Source organism: Bacillus rossius, chromosome 5 (genome assembly GCF_032445375.1).
Source record: "Bacillus rossius redtenbacheri isolate Brsri chromosome 5, Brsri_v3, whole genome shotgun sequence".
Lineage (NCBI taxonomy): Eukaryota > Metazoa > Arthropoda > Insecta > Phasmatodea > Bacillidae > Bacillus > Bacillus rossius.
This window is the reverse complement of record NC_086333.1, coordinates 51482709-51496129: the sequence shown is the minus strand read 5'-3', so window position 1 is coordinate 51496129 and position 13421 is coordinate 51482709. Positions and strand designations below refer to the sequence as shown.

The 13421-nt window shown below is 38.4% G+C and overlaps 1 protein-coding gene across 1 annotated transcript in view; it reads right to left on the bottom strand.

The window, feature by feature from the left end:
• Positions 1-13421, bottom strand: part of LOC134532263 (homeotic protein female sterile-like) — a 40603-nt gene that overhangs the window by 8973 nt on the left and 18209 nt on the right. The window contains exons 4-5 of the mRNA XM_063368683.1: positions 9523-9692; positions 1873-1998 (exon numbers count right to left, since the gene is read on the bottom strand). Of these exons, the coding sequence (XP_063224753.1) occupies positions 1873-1998; positions 9523-9692 (296 nt within the window). The remainder of the gene's footprint in view (positions 1-1872; positions 1999-9522; positions 9693-13421) is intronic.

Sequence of the window (13421 nt, the reverse complement as noted above, 5' to 3'; positions counted from 1 at the left end):
GTGATTAATGAACAATGAAAAATAATGAATAAATAGAACTTTGAGTCCCTTTGTCGAATTTGATTATTTTTTGAGTCAAATTTAAATAAAACTTGAATTAATATAGCAATAATTATATTTTATAGATACTATGCCACTTTCCCCGCTTTGTGGGTTTACGTAGGCCATTTTACCCAACATAGGTAGGTAAAGTGGTCAATTTACCATTTCGGCTTTAAAATTAATAATAATATAAAACGTTCTGACATAAGTCAAAACAAGAATGCAATTTCAAAACTACATTATTTTGAGTGAATTCATTAATAAAGTAATGTAAAAAATGTTGATATTTATCCAATAGGCAGTCATTCAAGCTTTAGGGTGGCCACTTCACCCGACCTACCCCTATTTGAATTGTGGCATATCGCGGGAGAAACCGCGAAGTTTTCCGGTCTCTATCCATAGCCTGTAAGACGTGTCAGATGCGTCTGCCAATAAGCAGAATTAGCCAGTTGTGTTTTCGAATTGGTCGTTCAGTGCCTGACACAGAAATATTTTACCGCGCAGCTTGCGTGCGCGTTCTTCTGTACCTCGTGGAGTCAAAAGACACAAAAAATAAAGTTTGAAGACTAAGGCTACGTGCGAGCGGTTAATTCAAAACTTAATACCACATGATTTCGTGCTTGCAGTAGCCTACATGCTACAACTGACATACAAATTTCCCTTTAAGTTCAGAAAAAACCCATCAAATAGGGACTTGATTAGAAGAAGTACGTTTTTATACGAAACATTTTGAATACGGTTTTATTATGTTTTTATTAAACGTCGTGTGCAAAAACACAAAATATCAGAAGAAACGTAGGTAAGGATACTAATAAATAGATACCGGAAAAATTCGCGGATTCATTTCGCGATAGGTTAAAACAAAATACCTGTATATTTGTGCCTCTTCTGCCATTGGCAAACGGTTTACCTGGAATACTCCGGGCCAAAGAAGTGTCGAATCACGGGGCAACCTAGTCCACAGAACTCTCGAGTCAGCAGCCCAAGATGAGGGGCATATTCACTCAAGTATGCAGAGGACTGTGGAGACTATGCTAGAGGTCACTGCAACCGCTAATATCCAGGTCCTACTTATCAACATTTTAATTTAATTTAGATCACCGGAAAAAAAATTTAAAAATAATTTTGGAGAAAAATATTTTTTTTTGTAAAAAAAACACCTAACTTAAATAAAATTTTGCTCCAACAAAAGTAAAAAAAAAAATTGCAGATGTACGAATACTGATTATTGGAGAGTATGACTCGGTAACCCCGAGTTCAAAGGCTTTTTTGTAGACGTGCAAACTACCACACTGCACAGAAAAAATTGTTGTGTACTACTACATAATATTCATTTGGAAACCAGTTGCCTATAAATTGTTTGTAATGCTACAACAAAAATTTTAACTTCGTACAATAGATATCTATGGTTAATTATGCATATATGAAATACGTTTTTCAAGACAATACTAAATATTTCTTACGAAAATTGGCGCGTAATTTTTTTTATTTATGTTTTATTTAAGCATGATTATATTCAAACCATGGAATAGATAGTAGAATTTTTGGTAGTTGGACTTTATTTTGTCCTATTATACCTATTAATATGCGCAGTTAAATCTGGAAAGCTATTCGGGAATGGTTTAAAAATAACTTAAACTATTATAGGTACGGGGACAAAGCGTAAATTCCTGGGAAAGAATCCAAACCCCGGTAATACCACGAAAACTATTTTGTTTCCCTAAAGTTGTTTTCGTGTGAACGTACAAATTTCACAAATTTTACATGAATATTTCTGTTCCATTTATAAAAAAATGTATATGTAGTATGTAGCGTTTGTTTTGCACTCACGTTGTGCAGCTTGAAGTAGAGGCCGCAGGCGTTGCAGACGGGCTCGCCGTTGTTGTTGCGCCTCCACAGCGTGGTGCTGGTGGTGTTGCAGTTGGCGCAAGACACGCCGTTCCGCCGGTTGCCCGTCTGCGCCCCCGCAACAACAACAAAAACAACATCAACATCTGCTTCTCAACTTACAGCACGTACCGCGTCTTCACGCCGACTACATCAACGGTCCTGGATGAACACCCATCCATAGAAAAATTCGCGGATTCATTTCACGATATGCTAGAATCCATAGAACTGTACAGTTATATATTGCTTCTGTGATTGGCTTACAGTTTATCTGAAGGACTTTCAGCCAATGGGAAACCTTCAACAAAAAAAAAAGTATCGGATCGCAAGCATCCCAGTTGACAAGTGTCACGAATGAATAGCCAATGAGCAAGTGGCATTTGCCTGAGTATGTAGAAGGGTTGTGGAGTCTATCCTAGAGGTCATCGAAAGCGCGAATTTTTCCAGTCTCTACCCATCCATGCTCTGAGATAATGTTTTACATATCTAATGCAACTACGCATGAGTCAGGTAATAGGATATGATTTTAAAAAAATCTATGTGAGCGAGTCTTTCAGTAGTTGTCAGTGATATATATGTAAACATCTGACCTCGGTAACGAGCGAATTCATGTGTTCTCATGTTGTGTATGATGCAAATAAACTCTTCAAAAAGGAATTTTATTAAAAAAACTTTTCATATTGATACATCTCATTAAACTGTTAACACTTTAGAGTTTCCGCACACTTATACTTCTATGGCATTACTAAAATAGTAACCCGAAACATTAAAATATACATATTATATCACTAAATACATGTTTGTATATTTGTTTTTGCTCAAACGTCTGAAATCAGCCTGTAAATAGTTTTCCTACAAACAAACCTTAACCTTATTGAGCTAATTCAACATTATTATAAAATATTATTGTATTATAATGTTATTAAAAAGTAAGATGAATTCCTGTGACGAAATTACTACCGCGTCCCTTGTTATTAACCAGCGCGTGCTCTACCGCTGCGTGCTATCAAGCCCTTTTACAAATTACAAGGATAATTTGTGTTATAATTAGAGACATGTAAAATTCGCGATTTCAAATCCATAAAGGATAGACTCCATGATCCTCTATGCACTCGTGCAAATTACATCTGCTGATTGGTTACCGACTCGTAACACATGTTGACTGGAATAATCGTGATTCGCTAATTCTTCTGTTAAAGATTTTTCATTGGCCCAGAGTCCTTCAGATGAACTGTGGCCCAATCACTGAAGCAAAATAATGTAAAAAGTATTTGGACACTATCCTATCGCGAAATGAATCCGCGAATTTTACTGGTCTCTAGTTAAAATCAGTTTAATGCCAATTTTCTTAGATATTTTAAAACATAAATTACGAATTACTATGATTTATATAGTTCAACAAATGTATCCTATTATAGTTTCACTATTATAAAGTTTCATTTGGCAAAGCAATACTTTTGCATATACCCTAATGTTTACGAAAGTGACTATATGCTGCTACTCTTGGGTCCACCATCTTTGTATCACATTTCCTTTCACCGACATCCGTTCCATTTTCACGACATTACACCTACCAAAAGCCGTATACCAAGAGCTAAGATTTCTACACATCAAAAAGTACGAAAATGTATTCGTCGGTTTGTGTTTCTAAGTGGTATTTTATTGTTTAATTTTTATAACAAAGAAGACAAGACCAAAATCACTTTTTATTTGCATCAAGCTGTGGCATAGACAGAGGAAAAAAAATTCGGAATCAATCCGCGATAAGTAAGATTTCAAACAGCTTTACCTTTTTACCTACTTCTATGATTGGCCCACAGTTTATGTTAAAAAATCTGAGCCAATGAGAAACTCTTATAAATAAAGTTATCGAATCACTGGCAACATATGTTGGAAAACTCTCAAGTTAGCAACCAATGAGCGAGGAACATTTTCCAAAGTATGTACAGAACAATGGAGTCTATCCTAAAAGTAATTACGACAGCGAATATTTCCAGTATCTAGACATATGTGCTAGAGCTCATTGTACTTTACTTCTGAGTCTCTCTGTAAGATCTGGCCCGTACTGAAGGTATAACACGGCACTACACTGCCCTAAGTGATTTTGCTTCTGTGATTTCGTATATTTGCCCACGAATAAAATTTAGTTCTAGATTTTACTGTTATTTTTAGTTCTAAAAAAAGTGTTTATTTTCTGTTTCTAAAGCCCCAAAGTAGAAATAATAGTCCAACTCTAGTGTGAAATAAGAACTTGTGTTTATAATATATTTTTATATAGGCTACTGCTAAGGCGGTTTTGTGACCGCAACAAAATATTTTTGGTCAATAAATACTTTATAATATTTTTTTGGTAACAACAGATAATGTTTAGCCTCAAACAAAACTATTTCCTATTGAGAAAATATGTTGCTCGCACTAATAATAAAACACTACATAGACGCTACAGAATTATTATGTAGGGTCTATAATAACAAAAACAATTTTTGTGGCATAGAATATTTTTTTAAGTATATGTATTGTTGTATCAAAACTTTATTATAGAATTAAATATAATTTGAAGTTTCAAATTTTTGGCCTAGTACATACAAAGTAATTAGTAATAATTGAAATTCTTAAATATTCGTTTTCTTCTCTGAGCGATGATTCCAAAGAAAATAAGTGTTCTAAAATTTTAAGTTTAGTTCAAAATATATAATATCGTGGAAAGATACATTTAAATAGTCCTCTGCAATACCACATTTTAAGTATTTTTGTAGTGTTCTGTCATGTACTGAATAAATTCTTCATGTTTTGTATTTGAGGTTGCAGACACGTCAGAAAATCCACCCCATGACTGCTTTTAAAGATGTCACTCGAGAACCAGTAGCAAACTTGTAAAGAACATGCTACAATGTTACTACCAAAGTATGTTGCCTTGTGTTCTCTAAAAACAACTGATTATCTTATTAAACTACACGATAAATTTCATGAAAAGCCAGGAAATAATAAGTTTGGAAGTTGATGTTAAAACTCTAGTTGCTCTGAAAGAAATAAAATAATACTAGTGCTATTCAAGTAGATATATTAATATTTGAAAATAAGACACCGTAAAAAAGAAAGCGCTGAATCACCGAACCGTTATCTTTCAAAGTGGGTTTCATCAATTTTCTTCGGGAGTTGCGCAACATCTTTGCTATCTGCTTCTGACACTCGAGATTTTCCTGCTTATGTGGATTTCTTTGGGCTCCTTATGGGTGGCCAACTGAAGGAAGTCACTAGTATCACTGTTATCAAGAATACGATTGATTTCCTTTTATATATTTAAATAAATTACATGTTTTTTCTCCAGGAGCGTACGCAGATTTGATTTTGGGGGGGGGGGAGAGGGGTGGAATACAATCATTTTGACCGCTATTTGATTTCAGATTAATTACTTTGGTTGGTGGGAATAATACGTTTTTATGGATTTTTTTTTGGGGGGGGGGGGATTTTGGAAAGGATGGGGATTTATTAGATTACTCTCTAAAAATCAGTAACTCATTCTCTTTGCTCGAGTGATCACGAACTAAAATTCAGCAATAACATGATCGAAGAGAACATCTGTCAACTGTGGGCGCCGAAGTCTGATCACCATGTCCGATATTCGGCGATGGGTATCAATGCAAATGTCCCCTTTCGCGCATTTATAAAGTAGCTGCGTTTAAAGCAGTCATGAATGTTGGATCGCTTCACCTTGCACATCGCATATGGCTTACGTTTACTTGCATGCGCATTTCAAAGTCAACTAACTGGTCTTAAATGAGAAAGCAGTGAGTTTTTTATAATGGTCCAATGTCAAGAAGTTATTTGATTATCTAGGAATGGAACTGCAGCATTTAAATTTAGGCAAAATAGGGTCTATGATTAGAGCTATGAAAAAAATTCGCGTCATTTATTTTAGCTAGGTATGACTACACAAAAGTGTGCATTATCAAGCCGATATAGCAGGTTGTCATTGGTTGCTGCCTAATTTCGTCTTATCTCCTGGTCAGATTCGGTCCGATGATTTTAAAGGAGTTACTCTTTGGCTTATAGTACTTCGGGGGCGTTTCCAACGACAAGGATAATTTGATTGTACAAACATTTGCAATCCAGACTGTCACCAATTAATAACGCGAAATTATTCAGGTCTCTATGTATGCGATATTGCGACCCCAACAAACATGACACGCGTTTCAACTGGTCAGTAAGCCAATGTTGTGGGACACAAAAATCTATTAACTAGGATCTTGCACTGGGGTGTAGCCTACATCCGCACTTGGCCTATGATCTCCATCGCTGGCACTGAACTTTGGGAAATGCTACCTCGCGAATCTGTGAACGTAACTAATCCTCGCTTGTCCTTTCTCCGCTCATTTGTATTCTCAGGGTGCATGATTTTGTCTGAGGGATGGTTTAAGAAATGCAATCATTGGTTGTGAACCGTGTTGAGATTTTTGGTAATAAAACTCGCTTCCAACCAAGGCGATCCGAGTTCGATTCCCGGCGAGGTAGAACCAGGATTTTTTGCAATTGGGAACGTGGCGGACGTTGCCGTGGCCTGTGGGTTTTCTAGGGACACTCCTGTTTCACACACAAAAAAAAAATTCGGTCGCTTCTGCACACCCCATCTCATCTCACTTCACGCACTTTCCAGGCTGGCCGGAACTACAGGTCTGTTCCTCGGGTAGAACAGCCGGCTCCTGTGTCAGCCCCGTTACTTCAATGTAGACCCTGCCTCAGGCGGGAAACCACATGTTGATTTTTCACACGTATGTCATTAAAGGGGGATCCTAGGTTTATTTGTATGTGCCAGAAAAATTTCGTGGATTCATTTCGCGATAGGATAACATTACAATACGTGTACCACTTAGCTTCTGCTATTGGCAAACAGTTGATAGGGAAAACTCTTGGCCAATGAGAAACCCTCAGCCCAAGACGTACCGAATCACAGGCTACCCTGTTGAATCGTCTCACCGGTCGGCAGAAATGAACAGGTTACATTTACCCGAGTATTTAGAGGGCCTAGAGGTGATTGGCAGTAAAAGTTATCAAAAACTCAAAAATTAAAAAAATTAAAAAACTGGTCATATCACTCATCTCCCACCAATAAAACCGGGGAATGTCCTCGTCGGGATTGCCTCGGAATTTTTTTTCGCGTATGTGAAACGTGACGGATGTTGCTGCTAACCGGCGGGGGAAACTTTCGTCCGTCCCACTCTCCCCCTACCAACGTATCCCGTCAATGCTCCATTCTCGTCATCATATATCATTGTCATTTAAGACTCCGATGTCAAAGGGATGGTTAGGAGGAGGGGGTGCGGAGAGATAGGAATCGAAAGGCGCCATCTTGGTTTCCACGGATTCATAGCCAATAAATATTTCCCATCCCTTACATCTAAGGAATTTCAGGCCGAGTGGCCATAATTCTCAGGATGCACGAAACCTATAAACAAGACTGAGGGGTCCCTGGCATCAGTGAAAGGTAAAACTCCAACCGAAAATCTAGCCGGTGCTTACAAGGTTCCATGCTCATGTGGCAAAGTATATATAGGAAAAACTGGCAGGCGAATAATCACAAAATGTTAAAGAACATATCAGTGATTATAAACATGAAACCTACGATCAGATATAGTTGAATTCTCTTTGGAAACCAGGCACATCATTGAATTCGACAAATTACACTCTATAGCCAACATCACAAAATACAAGTAAAGATTCATTCGAAAATAATTAGAAATATTAAAACACCCATCAAACATAAAAGAAAAGTTGGATACCAATTAAGAAGAATTTGGAAACCAAATTTCAGAAATCCTCAAAACCTAGCTCTGCAACCAACAAAACATATATCCCCTCAGATTGGCCAAACAGCCCAGACAACCAGAAGAGAAGAGGCCACTGATTGGCCAGCTAACCCCCAGTATATCACAAAAACCCAGCTGTTATTGGCCAAACCAACAGGCCAAGCAGAAGAAAGGAAGGCTCTTATTGGCCCACAGCTGCAGCCAATCGGAAAACACTCCTCTCTCAGGCGGGAGTAGTAAAAGGCAGAAGAACTTGCAATAAACTCAGTAGGTAACTGATGCATTGATGATGGCGACAGCAATGTCAACCGAAATGTCGGTGATATTCGCCTTAAATGCGGCTACAACCAATAAGCCAAGCATCTCCCATAATAACTATTACCCATCACTTAGTTTTCAAAATTTGACTTTGTTGAAGCATAGTGAGTATGTATTTTTTTAATGTATTACGGGAATTTAATAATAACTGATGCAAATAGTTTTAATTTGAAGTTATTGGCGTATAGTATTGACTTCATTTACTGGAGCGACTACAACCGATATAATGCCAATGGACAACGGTATTTTTGGGGATCTCTGGATGTTTAATCTGTGTCTCAATGAAAGATAATGTTCAATACTAAGATATACAAAATTGTTGTGGCATGAAAACTGTTTAAACCAATTATATAGACTGAAAATGTTCATTGATTTATTTCTTGATAAGCTAGATTTCAAATACTTATAATACCTTTGTGCTTATTGTTTTTTTTTGGCTTACAGTTTGTCAGGAAGGCTCCGGGCCAGAGAGAGAGAGAGAGAGAGAGAGAGAGAGAGAGAGAGAGACCCTCTTCCAATGAAGTAACGAATCACATTCTCCCCAGTTGAGACGTCTCTCAGGCCAGCAACCAATGGGCAGGGGTCATTTGCTCGGGAGTGCAGAGGACTGTGGAGACTATCCTATCCTATGACTGTGACTGTGGAGACTATCCTAGAGGTCACGGAACACACGAAATTTTCCTGTCCCTATGAGTAGGGTGACTTTTCTGTACTTTTATAAAACGATCCTTTGGAAACCAGTTGCCGAAAAATAGTTTGTAATACTACAAGAAATATTGTAACTTTGCACAATACTAAATACCGGCTTTGAACCTGATTTTTGACAAAGAATTTTATTATAATACTGCCCGTCTTGGTAAAATTCTGTAACCTTTTCCCGTTCCTTGCGAATTTTGTTCCATTCACGACATTACTCCTATCAAAAGCCGAACACCGAATGCTAAGATGTTTACATACCAAAAAAAAGGGGGGGGGGTGGATGTGTCATGGACACGGCCGTGTGTTGTAAGTGAATATGTGCACGTATTTTTTTTTAAATTTTAACACCATATGTATTCAACTGTAACTATTTTACACTAATGATATATATATATATATATATATATATATGCAATCAATATATTTTGACGAGAGATGACGATTGAAACTCAAACGAACGTCGTAGCTTCTCCAAGTCAAAAGTTATACTAAATGGAAATCTCGAAACCAAGCAAAATGACCTCAAAATTGCGGCGCTTCCCCCACCACCGCGCGCGATGCGTCACAGTCCTCACTTAGCGTAACGAATTATTTGATCCTTTAGCTATCCAGTGGTGTAATTAAATTTCGGATGGAGATGATAGACATGTAGCTGCAACACCAAAACTGTATCCCCCGATTTTGTTATCATTCTTTATTTTTTTTTTAATTGCCTCCCACTATGGAAGCAATTTTAAGGACGTACATGCACAATTAAAGCCGACGGACTCACCGCGGTGACCTTCTTCTGCTGGCTGCGGATGGGGGGCCGGTTGACGCCGTTGATGCGGTTGTACAGGCCGCAGGCGTTGCACAGGTAGTGTCCCGTCCCGTCGCGACGCCACAAAGGCGTGAACTGGGCGCCGCAGTTGACGCACTCCTTCACCATGTCCAGCATCTGGTCTGCGCGAACAAATGGGCCGGGTGAGAGGTCCGCGGTGCTGCGCGCAACCCGGTCTCTGCCCGTGCTCATTGATTCCAGTCAAAATGAGAACTGCCTCCCCGCTTCCCGTTTCCCGCCTGGATAGCAGGACGAGCCTGAATGCGACCAGCAAAATGTTCATCGCGACAAAAATAAGTCGAAAACATCTTCATGACTTATGGTCTAAACTGCATGTCAGGAATAGATCGAGACCTGTAAAATTCTCGATTTCAAATCCCTAAAGGATAGACTCCATGATCCTCTATGCACTCGTGCAAATTACATCTGCTGATTGGTTACCGACTCGTAACACATGTTGACTGGAATGATCGTGATTCGCTAATTCTTCTGTTAAAGATTTTTCATTGGCCCAGAGTCCTTCAGATAAACTGTGGCCCAATCACTGAAGCAAAATAATGTAAAAAGTATTTGGACTCTATCCTATCGCGAAATGAATCCGCGAATTTTACAGGTCTCTAATAATAGAGAAAGTTTTTAAGATGAAACACTGATCGTCTGGATTATTTTTAATTGACTTTAGCTCTTAAACCACTGAAAATTTATTTCATTTAAAATAGTTGGAGGTAGTAAATGTACAAATTAAGCACCCGTGCAGTTACTTATTTGGGAAACAGTGAATGTACAAGTATTTCAAATTGTATAATCAAGCACAGAGTTAATCTAAATCTTTAAGACAGAGCGCAAGCTACTTTGCGTCATAAGATGACTTAAGTTTTAGATAAATTTTGGCCAAGGAAATAAATTTTCGCCTGTTTGATGTAATTAATGTGAGGATGGACACTTGGGTGAATCTTGTCTCAGAGACCCCGGATACGGGTTCATTTCAAGAGCTCGAAGCAGAGATAACTTACACCAATTAGTTTACCGAAACAGCGCGCATATTTCTGGGTGTTAACGCGCCATTTACAAATCACTATGCCATATTGATTCAGCAGTTTCTATGCCATAACCATTTTAAACAGTTTTTTATTAATTTAGTATTGAAAATTTGCTTTCCTTATCGCATGGGGCATGGATCACACATTTAAAGATTTGCAAAGCCAATAACTAGAGATCTGAAAAATTAGCTTTTTTTTTTTTTTTTTTTTTTTTTTTGGAGAGAGGCTGGTCTCCAAACCATCATACACTTGAACTGCATCCGCGTTGGCCGGTAGGTAGATTTTACCCGTCCCAAAGAAAGACAGACCAATGACAACATTAGAAAATTCATATTACCCAAATACATGTACACCGGCGGGAAGATAAAATGTTACAGCAGCCAATGAACAATATACACCCACTTATTTGTGTACAATAGTATGGAGTTCATCCTGTAACCAGAGATTAACTCGAATTTTTCCAGGTCTCTGCCAATAAAAAAAGTTTTACTGACATAATTATAAAAGTTGGCAGTTCCAGAGAATCAATTGCCAGTGAATTCACAGTGTACACTAGTTGTGGCAGCTATTCAATGTTAACTTCAGACATTCCACTAAATTATATACCATGCCTCAACGAAACAAATATTTTAATAGCAAACTATAGAAAATTGTTTTGGCCATAAACAAAAACCTGTCGAAACTAGGTTGGCGTCTTTCGGTTTGTAACCATCCCTTTCAAAGGCGTATTATTACGAGCAGTATTTAAGATACATTGTACTTTCCTATAGTGATTTTGTTGAATAGTTTCGATTTATTTTTTAACAGTAGAAAAAATTTAAAATTAATTATTTTACGAGAGATATATAGGGACTGGAAAAATTCACGATTTCATTTCGCGTCAGGTTAGATACTAAACATATATAACTTTGTGCTGCTCCTTCAATTGGCTCTCAGTTCGTCTGGAGGTCTCTGGGCCAATCAGAAACCTTAACCAATAGATTGACCAATCACAAGCTACCCAGTTGATACTTCCTCACATGCATGTGATATTTGCGTAAGTGTGCAGAGGACTGTGGAGTTTATCCTGGAGGTCATAGTACCTGTGAATGTTTTCAGTCACTATGTACACCTCTAGGATGGATTCCACAAACCTCTACGTACTCGGGGAAAATGGCACCTGCTCATTGGCTTGTAAGACCTGGTGTCTGCGTTTCTTATGATTAGATACGTCTCACGTTGAGGGTTTTTCATTTGCTCTGAGTCCTTCTAGCCAACGGTGATCCAATAACAGAAGCAGGAAATAGGTAAACGGGTCTGGCTTCTAGCCTGTCGCGAAATAAAACGTGAATTTTTCCGATCTCTAGTGACATCGTAAGAAATGTTTGGTACACAGTTTTACAGACCATCGCCTGGACATACTGCCCATTTAATAATGCATGCATTGTCACACTCTGGTTTCATCGCACAGTTATTCTAAAAATCTTTTATTTTGCGGAAAAAAAAATGAATTTAGAGACCTGAAAAATACGCGTTATTTAACATCGCCAGGGTAGAATCATACTTTATTTTACAAAATGGTGTCGTGAGTAGATTTGCTGCTTGTCAACATTGTACCACTCTATTGTGAGCGGCGAATAAATATCTTGCTTGTTTTTAAAGGGACCCCCTAGTTCATGGGTGTATTTGTGTGAGGTGTGGCGATAAGTGCGACGTTTGAAGGTGCTTCTAACGCGGTACCGCCTCTGGCTCTGAACTGGCGCGCATTCTCATCGTACTGCATAGGGCAACTATGTGATTAGAGCTGTATTTATAACATTATGTGACGGAGAAATGAAGTTAAAAGCTAGAATACAAGTCCCTTGAGCTCTTAGGATAATCTCTAGCGTGTATGACGTTATTCTGAATACACGTGTTTTGAGCAATTTTCACTGTTATAAAATTACAGTTTAAAACTGAAATGCCTAAACAGAGCTATTATTGAATGCTTTTCAAATCACTTGTTTTTTTTACTCCTGGAGATTTGTACTTCCAGGTAGGTGGGGCCCTTAATGACTTCTGTTTCATTAAAAGGTGGCAACAAACACATTAATAGAGTCCGGAATAATTCGGGGATTCATTTCGCGTCGTGCTAGAATCAAAACACATGTAACGTTATAATTAGAGACCCGGAAATTTCGCAGATTCGTCTGGCTTCAGAGTAGAATTTAAGGTAGTAGGTGTGTTCACCCCATGTTTGCTTTCCCATTGGTTGATTTCTTAGCGAGAGCATGTTTATCCTCGTTAATTGGCACTACCCGATTCGCTTACTTCTCTCCTAGCTGGGCGTCGTTGGCTCACGGTCATAGAGGGGCGTTTCCAAGTAAATGCGGGCCAATCATGAACACAGTGCGACAGTGTGGAGGTTTGCATTCTAGCTTGCGACTAAATGAATGCGCGAAATTTCCGCGTCTCTAGTTATAATGCATCTGTGATAGGTAGAGTCCCGGAAATTTCGCGGATACCTCTGCCATCAGGATAGAATTCTAAATTATAGGTGTGCTCGACCCATGTTTACTTTCCCATTAGGTTGATTTCTTAGCGAGGACATTTTTATCCTTGTTATGTGGCACTACCTGATTCGCTTATACTTCTCTCCTAGCTGGACATCGTTGGCTCACGGTCGTAGAGGGGTGTGTCAAAATAACTGCGGTCCAATCATGAACACAGAGTGCGACAGTGTGGAGGTTTGCATTCTAGCTTGCGACTAAATGAATGCGCGAAATTTCCGTGTCTCTAGTTATAATTAGGGATAGGAAAAATTTGCGGGTTTAATTCGCGACAGGCTAAAAT